Here is a 19,057-nt window from a genome sequence, read left to right as displayed (position 1 = left end):
GTAACCTTTCTCAATAGCTTAGTATGTCACTTGGTTCCATGTTTGTCTCATTTGTCCCACCCTCACATGATTTTGGCTGGGTTTTCTCCCATTCTAGTTCCCGATACCGATGAATTTGTGATGCAGCGCATGGTAGGAAAACCAATTGTGAAAGAAGTAGATGGTAACAAGAAGAGCTAATAAGGAATACTTGCAAAAATTTTATTTTTCTTCAAAAGATTGGAGTACTCATAGTAAGGACTCCACCTCCATTCCCAATTTTAATTTCTCGCTGCCAAGTATTGTGTGGCTGGCCTATTTGATCTGAGTGCAAAGATGAGTCCTGTTAACTCACAATGTTCCGATCTTCATGGATCCCCATATTTGAAGATCCTTACTCCACTTTGTCACATCAACAATGTTCAGATCCTCATGATCCCCATATTTGAAGATCCTTACTCCACTTCATCACAGTAACTAACAGCACGAGGACTCCCCCAATGCTACTCATACTAAATTGGACTTTTTGACACTAAATTTTCTTATATTAAAAATTCATAACTGAAGTTTTAAATCCCGTGGGATAGAAGTATCCCAGTATCTCCATGAAACGGGATGCCCCGCTGTCCCATCCTATCTTGACAACTGTCCCAATAAATATCTGATGCGTCTCTCCCCTTATTTTTTTCTTTCTTTCCTTCATTTCTTCTTTTTTTCTATCTTCCTTTCGTTTTTCTTTTCTTTTCTTATCAGTTCTTTTCTTTTTTCTTTTTCTTCTTTTTTCTCTTTCTTTACTCTCTTCTTTCCTTTTTTTTCTTCTTCCTCCCTTTCTTTCTTTCAATTTTTTTCTTCTTCTTTCCTTTCACCTTTTTTCTTTCTTCATCTTTGTTTCTTTCTTTCCCGTTTCTTCTTCTCTCCCTACATGGATCGATTTCGGAGTCTCGACCCCATCGTGGTTGCGTTTTCTCAGAGGAATGGGCTGGGACAGCCGGGACGCCCTGTCCCGTTCGGATGTAAAACCTTGCTCATAACATTGTTAAAACAATCCAAAACATACTTACGGATAGTTTTCATCTCATAACCAGTCAGTTGTAAACTTGTGATTCTTATATACTTAGTGATCAATAATTCAAAGTAAAACTGTCCTGCTCTTACATTTGACATCTGGCTGTCTTCTATAGTTCTAGATTTTGAAAATAAACTATCAGTATCTAGGATATCCTCCAAATACATGGCTTCTACCATGTCAAATGCACCTAATCAAAAACTTCTTGCCAAATAAGGAACATCAAATACTCCTATATTACAAAGGTTTGTATTAACGTTGAATTTAAAAACTAATGCAGTTCCAGTGCCTCATGAGCCAAGTCATTGGATCCTTGTTATGGGGCCTTCTTAATAAACCATGACTTGGCTTCCCTTGGATCTAATTGGCTGGTTAGAACTCAATATCTAACTTTTAGAATTTATAACCTCTCTCTCCTCTGATGAATTCCAACCATCCCGAGTGATGCAATGTTTCTACCTACTATAGTCAGCACTATGCTGCCATCCATAATATTTGTGAAAAGTTTCTGTGCTTATCTGTGCTAGTTCATGGCTTCATGCCAGCTGGCATGCACTATTTTGAGCCCACATTGAATTGGCACAGCATCGGCACAGCACCCACTGAATCATTTTTTTTTTTAAAAATTTGTTATTAGAAAAGGGATTTGCAATGTTTTTTCCCTTCTTTCCTGCATGGCGTGGTTCTTGCTGCCTGGCCACTGACTAGCATGCCAGTGGTACTGAAATTGATGATGTTGATTGTTGATTGACATTGATAGTCCTTATTCATTTGTTGGATTGTGTTCTGTCTGAAACCATGATTCCAATGTTTGTCAATATGATATTCCCTTTTCCATGTTGCATCAAACCTTAAAAATCATGATGTTAGATTTTGATTTGCTTTCTGTTTATAAAGTACATGAATCCTTTTATCGTCATGTTAATGGGTTGTGGAATTTACCAGTTATCCTGGAAGCAAGATGTTGCATGACATGGACACAAGAATCAAACAAGAATATGCCCCCAAAGTGTCTGGTTCAGCAAGAGAAAAAACATGAGATTGGAGGATACATGGAAAATATTTATAAATAAATTTAATAAATTTGTCGTAGAGAAACTAAAATTATTGAAGTGCTCTATCTTCTTTATTATTGGCATGACATAGATATTTCTGTTCTTAAGCCTAAACTCCAAATTTAGTAGTAGGCAAATGAAGTATATTACCATGATGATTACAATCTTGGTTTCAATTTTCAACTTCCTATTAATTATTTATATCTTATATTATAAAAATGTTGGTATTATCATATCATGTTCTAGGTGGCTAATAGCATGTGCGATTATTTTATTTGTTTATAGAAATAAAATAATCTTTAGAAGATATGACAAGACATGAGGATATGAATTATTAAATGTTGTAAAAAGAAGGAAGGGATTTCTTAGACATAAGAATTTATGGCATTAAATTGCTTTGGAAAAAGAAGAGTTTTTCCATTTTAAAAGCCAAGATTGCCTTCGAGATTTCAATGAGGTAGGTTAAGAGTACCTTTCCCATGGTACTTTATAGAAAACTAGGTTATTATCGAGACAAATAGTTTTCAATTTAATTGTCATTTGGATTGCTTCAGAAGCAATAGGATCTGTTCCCAACAACAATAGATTTGATGGTTGTACCCGAAAAGATTATTAGTAACAAATAAAATAATATATATATATATTACATAGCTGATATATAATATTTTTTAATTCAAAATAAAATATTTTGGAAGCATCGCATCTGCTTAATTAATATGTCATTGAGATTTTTTAGTTGATAACAAGTCAAAATTTAAGAAGCCTGACTACTACTGGCTAGACTTGTGCATAGGTCGGGCCAGGCTGGGTTTTGCGTAACCCTCTGTTTGGTATGAAAGATGGATTGAAGGATGGATGGAAGAATCCATTGTCTCATATGTTTGGTGAAACATGGAAGAATGAGTGAAAATGATTCATTCCTTTGTTTGGAATAGGAGGAATTAGAGGAACGATGGATGATATTTGTATAGCATTTTTACTAAACTATTCTTTGATAAAAATATTATCATCATCAATTTATAACACTTATTTATATTAAAAAATTAAACAATATATAAACTTATAATCTTTATAATCTATAATTATATAAAAAATTATATAAATATTTAATTTAATACATGATTTTGTAAATTAATTATTAATGAATTAATTATATAAATAACTAATTAATTTATAATTTAGTTCAAATAGTTAATTAATATTATACAAATAGTTAATTAAAAAATAGCAAACATAAATAGAGAAATCGATGGTAATCTCATTATTTAATTATAATTCTGGAAATCATATACTAAAATTAAAATAATGATTAATAAAATTTAATAGTATATATTAAAAATATATATAGATAATATGAATGAAAAAGTGAAAAAGTATTATAGTTTTATCAAAAAAAATGAGGAATAATTTTGTCAATGCAAAAGTCCATCCTTCAATGCTCCATTCATCCTTCATTCTCTCAATTTGGGAGCATGCGAATTGGTGAGCCTAAGTCGGTGGGCAATCCTTCTTTTTTCATCTATCCTTCCTGTAATTTTTTGAATCAAACGATGGATGGAGGCCATCCATCTTTTCAATCCCATCCATCTACCCTCCCATGACTCTAATCAAATATAGAATAAAGGTCAACACAATTTACTTAGAGCCGCATATGGCCCGACTAGGCCTTCAAGCCTCTCTTCCAAGCCCAAGCTGCCCTTACTTGGGCTTTGGGCTGAGCCTCGGGCTTTATGATTTTTTTTAATCTTAGAAAATTACTATAGTACTTAAAAATATTTTAAAAAAATACTAAGTTTGCATAATCAAACATTGCCAACAAACTAAAACATTTCTCTTATCCCATTAAGTTCACATATCAATAATAATCATCAATTAAATCTACAAATATATCAAATGTAACCAAATAATACAAGAAAAATAAAAATTTGGGCCGGGTCGGGCATGGGTTGGGCTTTAATCCCCAAGAACGAGCCTAGCCTGGTTGTTAAATGGGTCTATTTTCCAAAGCCCCGGCTAGCCTGCTGGGGCTAATTTGTTTGGCCTAAGCCCACCTGAAAGACTGGGCTTGAGCAGGCCGAGCGGGACTACAAGCAGCACAACACTTGCTGATGTCCAAATTGATTTTCCCATTATCTATGCTTCCCCTTTTTTCTCCCTCCCCTCATTCTTTCCTAGCTTCCTCCTTTCTCTCCCTCTCCTTTTGCTTTCTTGTCTCTTTTAGCATGTAGGCCCATTCCAATCCTTACAAACCAGCCATATTACCAGATTGATCACCATCCCTGACCTTGACCAAGAAGTCGTGCTAGCGGAAAACCTATCTTTGCCCCTCCCCCCCTTGCTAGCCTCACTGCATTTTCCTTTATCCTTGTCTAATTTGTCAATTTACAATTCAGATTTTGAGTGGAAAGAATCAGACTCTTTATGATGATGCAAGAGATGGAATTTGCATGTCCAGTGTGTACATAACGAGTCTTACACAAGTTGACTCATTGATACTGTGACTTATCTTTTTGGGCTCGGACTAATGAGTCGAAGTAACGCAGTGTCACACAAATCTTTTTTATCCTATATATATGAATCGGCATATTATTATTACTACTTATAAAGCAAATAATTATGTGGCTATTTATGAAATAGAAATAACTTTTTGATGGTATTATTGCTACCTTTTGTCTGACAAGTCCTTTAAACATATCAATGCTTTTCCTGGTGTGAGCTTGGTCCTTGTTAATACGTGCTTTTTTGTGGCCTTTGCATTATCTATCTTCACCATTTAGGAACTACAACATCATAAAACTGCAGTAGACACTAGAGCACGGATGCCAGGTGTCTATTGCCTTGGTACTTTATGAATTGTTGGAATTCTGGTTGACCATAGCATTTAGAAGCTTTAAAAATAGTTTGCTTCAGGCATATCTGCTTAGTTTTGGTGCATAACGCACTTGCAGTTATTCTAGCAATCATGTAGGAGTCTAACTATGCTTTATTTATTTGTTCATTTTTGGCAGGTTGTGAATGCAAATGTATCATTGAAACGTCTAGAGGAGTTGTTCTTATCAGAAGAGAGAGTACTGACGCTGAATCCACCAATCGACCCAAAGCTTCCGGCCATCTCAATTAAGAATGGATATTTTTCTTGGGAGTCAAAGGTTTATCTTCATATTTCACCTTTTTATTCATTTTAGCCATTTTGGACACTCTTTCTCGTGATGGGTTCTTCTTGGCATTAGTCCTTGAAGAGCATATATGATGCCATGACCTTCTTAACAAATACTTTTTTCCCAAAAGAACTTTTTAGCTGACAAGGAATGCAAACTTTATTATACTTTGCAAGCAGTCATCACCTTGTTTTGGGGTGGCCCTAGAACGTAGACTAAAAAAATCTGTTCAATCTGGAATTAATCCAATCAAACAATGTTTGTTTGGATGCACTTTTTGATATGATGTAGGTAATGGTTTATTCTACAATTTGATAGATTTTTTTTTGTTTTTTTTAAATAATAAATTTGTAAAATTTTGAAAAAAATTGGTAGCATGTTTGCACTTGTGATGTGCGCATGCTACCAAATTTTCACAAATAATGATGTGAATATAGGTGTGCTGCATTGACCCCAAGTTAAATAAATTTAAAATTAACCCCACGAAATACTTACATTTGCATTGTTTTTTAATGATGTATGTATAGAGCTGATCTACCAAAGCTATCAATTTAAGATAATTTTATGATAATTTAAACTTTAAAGTTCATTACTGAATTAATTTTTATAAAATATTCAAAACCTTTATAATTTAAAAAATATACATGAAGTCCAAGCTAATTATGTACTGTTTTTTGAGTTAGATATCATATTTGGTTTGCAATTACAATTTTCTATTTGTTCTTTGAATTTAATAGCAATTTATGATTTACTTGTGAATATATTAAATTTTTTAATTTCAAAAAATTATACTTTTAGTGTTAGGTAATTATATTTGCACTTCTACCCCTTCTATAAAAAATCTCTAAAATTTCTAGATCCTTTTAGTGTACATCAATCAATTGTTGTAATTGTTAGTATGCCCCTTCTATGTAGATTTATCATCTCTAGTAATCTAATTGTTTTGCAAAAGCTAATCTTAACATCGATATGTTTTTTCTGTAATTCAGGTAGTTGATACATCATTTCTGTGATAAATATGCATATTTCTGACTTCAACATAGATAGGAAACCATAACTAGGGTAGTAAGCTTGATACTTACATCCACCTTGTAAAAACATAGCATTTGAACTACAAAATATGATAAGAAATCCTAAAGCAATGTTGGGAGGCCAAAAAAGCCTGGACAAAGGATGTTAGGGCATACCAATGGGTGGGTACCCATCAATAACCTTTATCAATGCAGTCCTTGGGTTTGCGCATACTGAACTGACCCTTGGTTGGTGAAGGTTTGATCCTTTGTTATTTTATTTCGTTCTCTAAAGGCTGACAAAGTTTCAGCTTTTACTACAAATTTGTGTCTAGTTCTCCCTTTGTTGCTTGACACCTACTACACCTCCTTTCCTACAAATTTCTTCTAGGGAAACATAAAATTGTAAAAGAACATTGAGATCCCTATCAACAGCCAGTGCACCACCCCCCCCCCCCACAAAACAAAACCACCAAAAAAAGAAAAAAAGAAAAAGCATGCTAGATTTAACCCTTTTGTGGTGCTGATAAACAAGATTGATTCTGCTCCTTGTAAGTTTGCTTGGTAGTTGTTTGTGGGTATGTCTCTTTTGCTTGCATGCAGAGTCCATTTCCTTGCCAGCTTTCAAAATGAAAATGCATTGATGAGCTTCAAACTTTTATGTTGTTTAAAAGTAAATAATCAGCTAGTTAGAATAATTCCTTGGTAGTTTTGTACGGGCAGAATTTCATCTGTCATTCTTTTGCTTGAATATCTGCCTTTTAAGATGTACATCTTTTCTTTTACTGGAAACTACTGGATATGTGACGTTGCAAGCCATTGCAGGCAGAGAGGCCCACATTATCAAATATCAATTTGGATATACCAGTTGGTAGCTTAGTTGCAATTGTTGGAAGCACGGGGGAAGGAAAAACATCTCTAATATCAGCAATGCTTGGCGAATTACAACCACTGCCAGAAACAAACACATTTGTTGAAATTCGAGGAACTGTTGCCTATGTACCTCAAGTTTCATGGATTTTCAATGCTACTGTGAGCTCAAGTTTCTCTAAGTGTCTCTTCTTCATCAAAGTAACATTCGGTAATTATTGTTGACACTTTTCTCTGTGCAACATAGGTACGTGACAACATATTGTTTGGATCTCCCTTTCAACCATCACGCTATGAGAGGACAATTGAAGTAACAGCATTACAACATGACATTGATTTGCTTCCAGTGAGTATACAAGTTGCAGATGTTGACAATATATCTGCTTCTTAGATTTATCTAGTCACACCCTCGTTTTATTTGCTTATAAATTTTCGTGAATTACATTTATGGTTGAACTGTTATCAGTTTTTGTTTTTTGTTGAGTGTCAATTTTTCCATCTTTCACATGTGATATCAGGGAGGTGATCTCACAGAGATTGGAGAAAGGGGAGTGAATATTAGTGGTGGGCAAAAGCAAAGAGTTTCCATGGCAAGGGCAGTATACTCGGACTCAGATGTATATATATTTGATGATCCTTTGAGTGCACTAGATGCTCATGTCGGTCGGCAGGTAATCTCAGTCCCAGTTGTTATGAGTTATATGTTTGTCATATCTCTGATTATTCTTGCCTTGAATTGTTTCTTCCCTGTATAAGAGAAACATGGCTCAGATCCCGCGTCACTTGTTTGATTACCCAACATAGATTGAGCTTTGCATATTGGTGGCAACCTGTGCCAAAAGCACAACTTAGCTTTTAGATGACATTGATGCCCTGCGAGGGTCAACAAAAAAAATAATTCTTCATACTAGCCAACAGGCTTTTTAGGTTTTATGGCAAACCACTCTCTCACTTGGGGTTGCTGTTGCTAGGAAGTAGGCCCCAATTTAGTTGATTGATGTCAAGTTGGGAGTCGGTAATTGGACTTATGAGAGCATAAAGCTGACCCAGATGGATGGACAATTCCAAAGTTTCGTTACAAATGGATTTTAACTCTACATTCAAGTCAAGCAGAATATGTGAACAAACTGATACCACTCATTCTTAAAAACCTGTGGAGCTGCCAAATGATAAAAGAATATGCGCTATTTTTTTCTAGTATTTATGTGAAATAATTTTTTTTCTGCTTTTCTAAAGCTTTTACAGCAACCGTTTGTATGTTATCCTTTAAATCATCTATGATTGGTCGCTCTAGAATAATAAATCATGGAATATGCAACAATGTGAACACACCAGTTGTTAAGAAGTCTGCAGATCTGCTTGAGGGTATAGGACAATGCACAATTTTGTCTAGTATTTCCATAGAACTAATTTTTTGTACTTTGTTAAATAGTGCTCACCTTGCAGAAATATTTGCTTGAGCTTATCCTGACTTTGGATATTTCCCATTCTTATGAAAAGTTGATTTGGGAAAATATTCTCACGACTGAATCACCTCACAAATGCAAGTAGTGCAGATCTGAACAAGCATGCACACATATGGCTATGTTGCCAGAACAAGAATTCCTAGTATTCCTATTTCCTGTTCCTGTCAAGTTCAAGTAAACTAGCATTTGCAGTTGCTGTGAGGAGCATCTTGTGGAGGATCCAGATCAATTAGGTTCATTATATTGGATCCTTTGAATTAGGGTTGATGGTGTGTAAAGAGATTATTTTTCAAATTGAGTATGAAATAACTTGTGCATGGAGTGCAGAAATTGAGTTTAAAGTTCACCTTTATCTTCCTTACATGAAACTGAACAAACAACAAAAATTTCCGGCAGTCTTTCAAATGAACCCAGATCCTTACATCTGAGTCCTCTTATCATTTATTGGCATATAAACCTGCTTACAAGGTTTGAAGAACTGACTGCACTATGGTATAGTAGGCCCATTCCCCTAGGTATTTACCTTGTGCCATACAAGGTATCATAGCGGCATGTCACCAGTGCTCCCCTCTGCTTTAGTGCTTCAAAATTGCTTCCTTACCTTGGAAGTTCTGCATTAATGTTTCATTTGCTTTATTTTGATCTGCATGATCTATTGTTTATCCAGGTTTTTGATAATTGTATCAAGGATCAACTGAGACATAAAACCAGAGTGCTTGTCACCAATCAGCTACATTTTCTGAGAAATGTGGACTGGATTATCCTGGTTCATGAAGGTATGGTGAAAGAGGAGGGTACCTATGAAGAACTTAGTAGTAATGGAGTGCTCTTTCAGAAATTAATGGAAAATGCTGGGAAAATGGAGGAACAGACAGAAGAGGAACAAGCTGAAGGCCTTGGTCAAGAGACCACAAAATCTGCTGAAAATGGTGACATGATAAAGACAGAGAGTGGCCCGTTGAAGAGTGAGAAAAAATCAAAACTAAAAGAGGGAAAGTCTGTTCTTATCAAACAGGAGGAACGAGAAACTGGTGTTGTCAGCTTGAGGGTACTTGCAAGGTAAAAAATGTTGCTAATGTCTCAATTTTAAGTGTAAGAACTATAATTGTTTTTTCTCTTAGTAGAATTTCTTAACAACATTTCTGTTATACTATTAAATGAAAACTCTGCACTGATATGCATTTGTTAATCTGTGTGTCCCCACCCTGCTTTAAAAATCTGCATATTATATAAAATATATGCATACATAATCCAATTCTTACTCCTAATGAGAAACAAGGGAAGTACATGTCCAAAAGCTAGTGTGTATGTGTCAAATAATAAGAATAGCAAAATGAATTAATAAAATTGGAAGATCACAGCTATCCCTACCATGCTTGCATGCATTCTTCGTGCTGAGGATGATATAAGAATAATCATGTGCATAGCATGTTCTGAGATTTTCTATTTGAATCATGAAAGCTTTAGATCTTGAAGCTTTGGCTGCACCCACTGAGTTGACTTCTTAAATTTGTTCAACCATGTTGCCTTGGAACATCCTTGTAGAAATTCTAGCATACGTCCTTCCAACAAAAGAGATCTCCCTTTTCATTTTCAAAGTAATAACACTTTAAAATAGTTTTATCTTGACTACTTGCTGGTTTTGCAAGTTTTTGGCATTTGACCAAATCATCAGTTTGATTGAGGTTATTGCTATGGATCTCCACCAAGTTATATTTGCGTATATAACATTGTATTTTATCATCTGTGCTGTCAACAAACATTCATGTGCAGGTACACTACTATTGTGCATGGTCCCGAACCCCACCCATTAACTCACCCACCTGTCCAACTAACATAAGCCAGGAATTGCTGGCTAAACTAGGAGGGTTGGTGTTAGGTTGACATTTGATCACAGTTTCTTGCCCAAAACTGCAAGTGGAGCCTTTGCCTGAGTTATGCTCCACAGCCAATCTCCTCTTGATGCGTGTATGTTTCGCTGCTGCTGCTGCTGCCGTCACCATATTTTGTAAATGTCAATGTATTAGGCTTCTTGTTAATTCATCTAAAAAATTTCTGAAATTGATGTTGCCTGGCTTATGCTTGGGAATGTGGAATTCTTTTGAATATTTAGTACTGTATGTTAAAATGTTTTCTAATTTATGAATTCTGCCTTTGAATGGAGCATTAAAATTTAGCTGGAAATATTTATAATTATTAGCAAACTATTTTACACCAGGACTCTTTCATATGTTGATCACGTGTTATATTGTATATTTCTCTGTTCTGCCATTTTAGATTTTATGTGGTTGATGTTGTTACATAAGATTATTCACTTGATACTGCTTTTTGCCAGATACAAAAATGCATTGGGTGGACTCTGGGTGGTTATCGTACTCTTTTTTTGCTATATCTTGACTGAAGTTCTCAGGGTCTCAAGTAGCACATGGTTGAGTGTCTGGACGGATCAGAGCTCCCCAAAGAGCCATGGGTCTGGTTTCTACAATATGATATATGCGGTTATTTCTTTTGGGCAGGTATTATACAAGTTGTTGAACTCATACTGTTTTGAGTTCTTGTTAGAAAAACTTGTCAACAGTTTCAGATAGGATGCAGTTTCAGCAGCATATAAAAGCTTTCTGGCTGTTACTCTGAAAAAAATCTCGTGTTTTGACTCTTTTAGGTACTTGTGACATTAACAAACTCTTATTGGTTGATCATCTCAAGTCTCTATGCTGCTAAGAGGCTGCATGAAGCCATGCTTCACTCTATCTTAAGAGCTCCAATGGTTTTCTTCCATACCAATCCACTTGGACGGATAATCAATAGATTTGCAAAAGATTTAGGTGATATTGATCGCAACGTTGCTGTCTTTGTAAATATGTTTATGGCACAATTCTCGCAGCTCTGTTCGACATTTGTTCTCATAGGCATTGTGAGCACCATATCTCTCTGGGCCATACTGCCACTTCTGATCTTGTTCTATGCAGCCTATTTGTACTATCAGGTACAATATTTCATTTCAACTAGAAGGTCCCCTTTTTTTGTTAATTTATGATAAAGATGCAACACTATTCATTTGCTTGTTAACCTGTTCAACAGACATTTTTTTCTTCTGATATATACAATGTTTCTTAGATTAGTGTGCCCAGTCAGTATTACATGACACTGTTGCTGCTGGTTGCTAAATGCCTGACATGTTATGACATATCAGGGTCTTTCTTCTTGTAATACCAAGAGTACTGGTTATTAGAGTTAAGAAGTGCATTTCTGAACTTTTTGTTCTAGGGATATGTGATTCTTTTGACATCTCAAGTTGTTTGATATGCAAAGCATGGGGAAACCCCCAGATAAACTAGGTTTTGCAGTTCTGCACTTAATGATGGCTGACTATGTTTTCCTATCATCAACTTCAGCTGTGATGATGGAAAACAATATACATACGTTGTTCAGCTGGATTTCTGAGTCCTACCTGGCCACCTTTTCTTAAAAATTATAGATTCTTAGTTTAAGCAATTTATTAATAAAATGTACAGATGCTTTTGAATGTTTTTTTTTTTCTGTCCATATGTTTTCTTATCCTTCCAGAAATATGAGAGCCTTATGTGAGGCTTTCCTCTAATATTTACCACATGTTACCATAGTAACATTCTCAATTTTCCATTATTTTATGCTCTGTATATGCAGATCCTAAATTTCTCTGTTCTACTGATTGGTCATTCTATGAGATGGTTGATTTTACATTGAATCAGCTTGCTTACCTACATTTTGATTGTTCTAATATACATTATTTTTAAATATATTTTCACCTTTGTTTCCCAGCTTTCTTATCCTTTTAACTTTATTGGTCTAATTTGAATCTGATAAGGTTTCCTTATTAGACCTGCCTTGCTGTGACATTGTTACAATCTAGTTATGATATACTAACGAATCCATCACAACTTAACCAAATTGTATTTTTCATCCAGTTCCCAAATGGGAAAATTGAGGTCTGCCCTCTGGATTGACTGCCATTTATGTTTAGTCACTGTTGACTAAAAAACTACTCCTAGCCCTTGATTTGTATGGCTGTGTTATATTTTATCCCTCAGCCATGTGTAACTGTGTGGAAAATAGGTACAATGATGTGCAAAAATAGGCCTGACCGTAGGCCAGACTAAATACAACATGCTATGTCAGGACTAAAAATAAAAAATGCCAGTCAATCCAATGATCAGGTGTTAAGTGCCCACTTCAATTTATCATTGTTTACTTGCAAGTTGGTGCTTCATTTTTAACTTCTTAGATTAAATTGCTTGCAAGAAGAAAAAGAAGGCTTTTGTATAACATGAAGGGTGTTCCAAAACAAGGTTTTTGTACGGAACTATACTGCCCAACTGTGTTGATCCAATAAGTTGCCTTATGGCATAAGGGCTTGACAGGGTACCGAACTGACCCACAATAGAGATGCTGTCTCACATCCGGCGCTGTACTATCTACCATGTGTCAGTACGGGGGTGTGCTGTACCAACCCCACTTGACCCATATCTGTAATCAAACAATACAGGGTCCGGTACTTAGACTGCAAATCTTGTTTTGATATTTGATCTTACTTTAGCAGCACTATGTTGATTTTAGTTTAGCCTTGTTTTTCTGGTCATTCTTTTTGTGTCCTTTACATCCTAATTAGGGATTCTAATCTTTGGGTGGAAATGAGGCAGATCAAAGCAATATCTGAAGAAGATAATTGAGATTGGATTTGGTTTCAACTTTCAACTTCTTTATTAGATTCAGTTTTGATCCTCATTTGTCATTGAACATTGAATAAATAATTTATTATTTTAGTTGATATTTTCTTTAATGTGTTCTTTCTTTGCCAAACAATCCTATAAAATGTTTAGTTGTATACTATATCCTTTTGTTAAATCAAGAGCAAAAATAGAGAAGGGGAAGAAAGAGGCAGATGTCTTGAACAAATCTGAGAGGCCAAGGAAATGGAGGGAAGGGGGATAGGGGAGAGAAGTTTGAGGAAGGGTTGCAGGGCATACCCTTGGAATGATGTTTTAAGGTGGATACTACTCGGTTGGGTAGACTAGGTAGCTAGTAGATGAATAATGGAGGAGATTGGTGGTTGACATATTCAGAGAAGATGGAGGTCATGGTGTAGCCCAATGGATATAATAAAGGGAAAGGGGAAAGAGTGCGGGGTTAAGGAGTGGCTTGATACTGTGTGGTGCATATGGGTTAAAAAGAGGCAGTAGACGAACAGTTGCGAATTGTGATTGTATATATTTAAATTGGACAGATTAAGTTCTAGTCCTTATTATATGTATAATTAATTATTGAGGAGTGTTGATAGCTGACAAAATATTTATTCCCAGTTCTTGGTTTTGTTTGAAATATATTTTCAATCCCTAACTTGTGAATAAAGTATGCATAATCGTGTATATAATAGGAGACGAGTGTGTCTAGAATGTGCAACATCAACTAAAGCTAAACAAAACATCTTTTGGATTAAGGTATGTTGAACCGGTATTGGTACCCGTGCCGGTTAGCCATGGTTTGTTACCATATTGACATGGTATACCATGGTGTCCTGGTCATCAGATCGGTACATCTTTTTTATTTTTATTTTTTAATATTTAATGAGATGTAATCAATGTTTTTTATTTTGTTTGAATGATTTTAACTATAATTTGATGTTTTTTAATATCTTTTCTTGGTTTTATTAGGGTTAAGATCCTAATTTGATGTTTTTATCATCCGATACACCTTAAATAATGCTTCTTGATCCTAAATAGACTATTATTATATTATTAAATGCAATTAAAATAGATCAAGCAGAATATTTGTAAAGAAAATTAGTGAGATACAAAATATACAATCAATTAGATGTAGTTAAAGTACAACATATATACCAACATTTAAAATTTAGTAAGTATTGATGTCTCTTGTAAAATCATTAATATAATCATGGGGCACATCTAACCACCCTTAAACTACATGGCTTTGTAATCCCCTATGGTCATTGTATAAAATAAGCGTCCCGAGTCATAATAGGTCTCGGATCTCGTAGTAAAGTTCTGACTCTAGGAAGCATTGTCTATTTGATAATACAGTTGTCGAGATGCTCATCTGAAAATGCTAGTAGTAAAAGCCGATTTATTAGGTACTCTAAGCTACGTAAGATAGTAGCCACTGGAAGATGATGCTTCAGACACACTATATCCATATCCGTATGGGTTGTAGGCTATCTATGGCTATGGGTAATAGGATCCAGCATACAACTTGGAATCTGATACTTTTATGGATCCTACTCCATATGTGAAGTTATTTGTAGTTGCATTGTGTCTTTCTGAACGATCTTCAGGAGCTCGTTTCTTGTGTGCAATTATATTCTTGGGGGCTTTACTAGCTCATGCACTGTGATCCCTATCTTGTGTGGCATACGTAAGTTGGGACTCATCGGTGAATTGAAGACCAGTCTAGGGCTATGTCTAATAAACAATGGTCTCATGTCCATTCTCTCCCTGACCATCAAGTCTATGTTCATCTAAACAATTATCGCTGCTCTCCTTGGTCTTTGAGTTTGAGTGAAGGGACTCCTCTACTATTTCCATTGAGGCTGCAGAGCTGCATTGAGTAGCTGCTTGCTTTCCCTTTGTATGTCTCTCTGCTCGGTTACGTTAAGAGGATGGACAGTGCCCTTCTATCTGAGTGGAGTAGGTAGCATGGTGCCGTCGTTTAAGCATTTTTCTGTCATATCCCTAGGAGGATGTCTGAAACATGGAGCTTTATGACTATCGACTCCCTACTAACCCTTTTGGCTGATTGGCTGGATGAAGCATGGAATGTTACTTTTTGTCCATTGCTTAGTTTCCATCGTAGCCTCCGTGGTTATGAAACTGGTTGGTCGTGAAGGCGATCTTGGCTCATTGAGCTTTGCTGTTGGCCACAAGCCATCAGATCATGGGATCCTTCTCATTTTGAACAACATCATTATGGAGTGGATCTATGTATTTTAGCTTCACTTCCTCTTCATTGCAGTTCAGTCTTAATACCAAATTGTAGTGGGCATATATGATGTTGTTGAGGCATTTGTGTTAGATAATTCTTCTGCTTGCTATGGATAAGGATAAAGGTGACCAAATTGTGCTCATAGCCACTCGAGGAGACTATCTGGGAGGATTTGGATGGTTAGCTGCCTAAGATTTTCGTTGATAGACCAAAAATAAATCCACCATTCAGCTACAAAAGCATAAAAAAATATTATATCCAAGCATTTGAAAAGAATTACATATAAGATAGTATCATATTAGTAATTATAAAATATTAGGTAATAGTTATAGTTGATATGTAACCAACCTGGATTCATAGATTTCTTACTGCTAAGACTCCAAAGTTGTCGGGGTCCTCAAACATTTTCATTTGTAGAAAAGAGGCATGTTATAATATGTTAATGCATTGAAGATGAGTTAACTTATGCATGTCGCTTAAGTTAACTTCTTGTAGACATAGAGCCATAACTTTTGGATCAGGCTCTATTTTGTAATTCACATTGTGCAGGATGGCCAGAAGCTTCTTGTCCATATCAATTTCAGGTATAGTGTATTGAAACCTCGAGATCGGGTAGTAAGCTGCCAACAGAGATTGCAATTAATTTAGTATAATATTTACAAATACAAAAATAGTCAAAAATTCAATATTCTTGCTTACCTACTAGATGCAACTTTCTACCCCTATTGGAGTCCCACTGCTCGATATCGATGTACTGCTAGTCTTGCTTTGGATCTGCCTTCTTGATTTGAGTCTTTGCCTTCTCCATTATATGATACAGGAAGCTTGAGGGAACCTCTCAATGTCTACGACTTGAAGCACTTCATATAATGGCTTGATAGCTTTTACCATTTTTTTCAGCTTGCTGCCAAAATATCTACCTCATCATCAAGCTCTTTGCATCAAGATTTGCCATAGTTGGTACCATACTGTACAGGACGTATTGTATCGTATCAATATGTGGTGCCGCATCGTATCGACACGGTATATCGAGCCTTACCATATCGTACCATGTACCGCATTGTAATAGGATGGTTCAAATATAGGGTCAATCTTTGCATATTTACTTTCCTGCCACTCAATACTGACAAACATCTAATGTAGGCTTTTCTCTCAAGGAGGCTGTTGGTGCAAAAATTCGCTTGCGCCGGAGAAGCTGGAGTCGAGGGAGTCGCAGTCGCCGCCGGGACCTGCAAAAGAAGTCTAAACCGGAGGTGGGGTTGCTCCGGCAAGACCCTCCGACGCTCAAGTCAGTTTTCTGCCTCAACAAGAATGGAGTGCTCGAACGGAAATTTTAGCAGAGTTTCTAGGTAAAAACGAGAGCTTATAGAATAACGTATCTGGGGTCCCCTTTTATAGGCGTAGGAGGCTGTAAGCTGATAGCGACATCTGTAACTGTCTGGTCGTGGGCTGCCCAGGGTCAGGCGGAGTTTGTTGCGAAGAGTAGTGGAATAGACCTGTGGCTATCATCGAAGCGCGCTACGTGGAGTCTGTCGCAGGGAGTGGAGCGGCGTCCGTTGTCGCGACTTGCCAGGGGGTGGAAGAATCGCGCGGTATCCATCGCAGGAAGTGGAGCAGTACTGTGGCCGTTACTGCGGCCTGCCCGGGAGTAATGGAGCCACGTAGGATCCGCCATAGGGAGTAATGGAGCCGCGTAGGATTCGCCGAAGGGAGTGGAGCAGAATCGCGGCCGTTACTACGGCCTGCCGAGGAGTCTAGACTTGTCGGTTGAAGTTCGGTTGAAGTCTGTAACTGGAGAGAGGTGGCTAACTATCCATCTGAGAGGAGCCTGGAGTCCGGCTCTCGCAGGAGTTCGGACGGAGTCTTCTTTCAGTTGAAGTCGGGAATGAAGTCTGGCCCCCACAGGAGCTCGGACGGAGTCTTTCCGCAGCTGGGGCTGGAGACGAGGTCTGGCTCCCGTAGGAGTTCGGACGAAGTCTACCTGCAATTTGGAATTGGTAGTGAAGTCCGGCTCCCGTAGGAGCCCGGACGAAGTCTACCTGCAATTGGAGTCAGGGACGAAGTCCGGCTCCCGTAGGAGTCCGGACGAAGTTTACCTGCAGCTGGAGTCGTGGGCGGAGTCCGACTCCCGTAGGAGCCCGGGAGGAGCCTGCGGGTGAAGTCATGGGCGAGGTCCGGCTCCCGTAGGAGTCCGGACGAAGTTTACCGCAATTAGAGTCAGGGACGAAGTCTGGCTCCCGTAGGAGTTCGGACGAAGTTTACCTGCAGCTGGGGTCGTGGGTGGAGTCCGGCTCCCGTAGGAGTCCGGACGAAGTTTACCTGCAGCTGGAGTCGTGGGCGGAGTCCGGCTCCCGTAAGAGCCCGGGAGGAGACTGCGGGTGAAGTGATGGGCGAGGTCCGGCTCCCGTAGGAGTCCGGACGAAGTTTACCTGCAATTAGAGTCAGGGACGAAGTCCGGCTCCCGTAGGAGTCCGGACGAAGTTTACCTGCAGCTGGAGTCGTGGGCGGAGTCCGAACGAAGTTTACCTACAGCTGGAGTCGTGGGCGGAGTCCGGCTCCCGTAGGAGCCCGGGAGGAGCCTGCGGGTGAAGTCATGGGCGAGGTCCGGCTCCCGTAGGAGTCCGGACGTCGCGAAGAATCCGGTCGACGCTGGCGGGGTCCTGTCCGTCGGCAAAACTTGAGAGTGTGGCGGAGGCTCGGCCACCCAGGAGGTTGGAAGAGATGTTGGAGGTCGAGAGTCAGTTGGGTCCTCGGAGGGTCACTCCCATCACGAACTTCAGTTGGGGGGTATTTTTTATCCAACACCAGTCCCCCTACTTCCGAGTTCGAATTCCGAATGAAGTACAGAAAGATTGTCACGGCCGAAGTTCTTCCCTCGATGTCCGCGCGCGATCGTTCTCAGATATTTTGGCATTTAATGCGCGTGCTGAAGCCTTTTTCCCGATTAAGGTGACCCGAAGGGTTTTTTCGGAACCCCCACCAGGGCGTGATCCCAAGTGTCACGCCATGAAAGTCTGCGAACGGTCAACCCTAGGTCGCGGTGAGTGGGACACACGGCGAGCATTGGTTGGCCTAGGGACACCTGCCACCATAATTGCGCCAGGCTCCGTCGCCTATTTAAGCCCCCACCCCTCCTCCAGAGGCTTCACTTCGCCTGAGGGACGACAACTTTCCTTCGCCTGAGAGCTTAGCCACTCAGCCACTCCATCGGTGCCCCTTCCGGCTCCGAGCGTCCCTCGCGCTGGTCCTTGCCCTCTCCGCCGGCTCTCCGCTGCTTCCAGTCCCTCGGATCTCTCCACGGGGTCCCCCTGCACGGGCCTCCGCTCCGGAGGCCAATCTCCAGATGATGCCGCAGGCTAAGAAGGGTATAAGGAGTAGAACGGCAGTCTGCGAATTCTCCGATCGTCGAACTGCCGCTGAGGGTTCCCGCCTTCTTAAAGAGGGTTCAAGGGAGAATTCCTTCAACAACAGGGATTTA

General features: G+C 38.4%; 1 protein-coding gene across 2 annotated transcripts in view; it reads left to right on the top strand.

Moving 5' to 3' along the window:
• Positions 1 to 19,057, top strand: part of LOC105033279 (ABC transporter C family member 2) — an 83,265-nt gene that overhangs the window by 34,868 nt on the left and 29,340 nt on the right. For both annotated transcript variants that reach the window (XM_010908014.4, XM_010908015.3), the window contains exons 17-23: positions 5,109 to 5,249; positions 7,094 to 7,300; positions 7,386 to 7,484; positions 7,657 to 7,809; positions 9,272 to 9,663; positions 10,940 to 11,120; positions 11,267 to 11,590. In XM_010908014.4, coding sequence (XP_010906316.1) covers positions 5,109 to 5,249; positions 7,094 to 7,300; positions 7,386 to 7,484; positions 7,657 to 7,809; positions 9,272 to 9,663; positions 10,940 to 11,120; positions 11,267 to 11,590 — 1,497 coding nt within the window. The remainder of the gene's footprint in view (positions 1 to 5,108; positions 5,250 to 7,093; positions 7,301 to 7,385; positions 7,485 to 7,656; positions 7,810 to 9,271; positions 9,664 to 10,939; positions 11,121 to 11,266; positions 11,591 to 19,057) is intronic.

This window comes from Elaeis guineensis, chromosome 5 (assembly GCF_000442705.2).
Source record: "Elaeis guineensis isolate ETL-2024a chromosome 5, EG11, whole genome shotgun sequence".
Taxonomy (NCBI): Eukaryota; Viridiplantae; Streptophyta; class Magnoliopsida; order Arecales; family Arecaceae; genus Elaeis; species Elaeis guineensis.
This window is presented reverse-complemented; position numbering and strand designations above follow the sequence as displayed.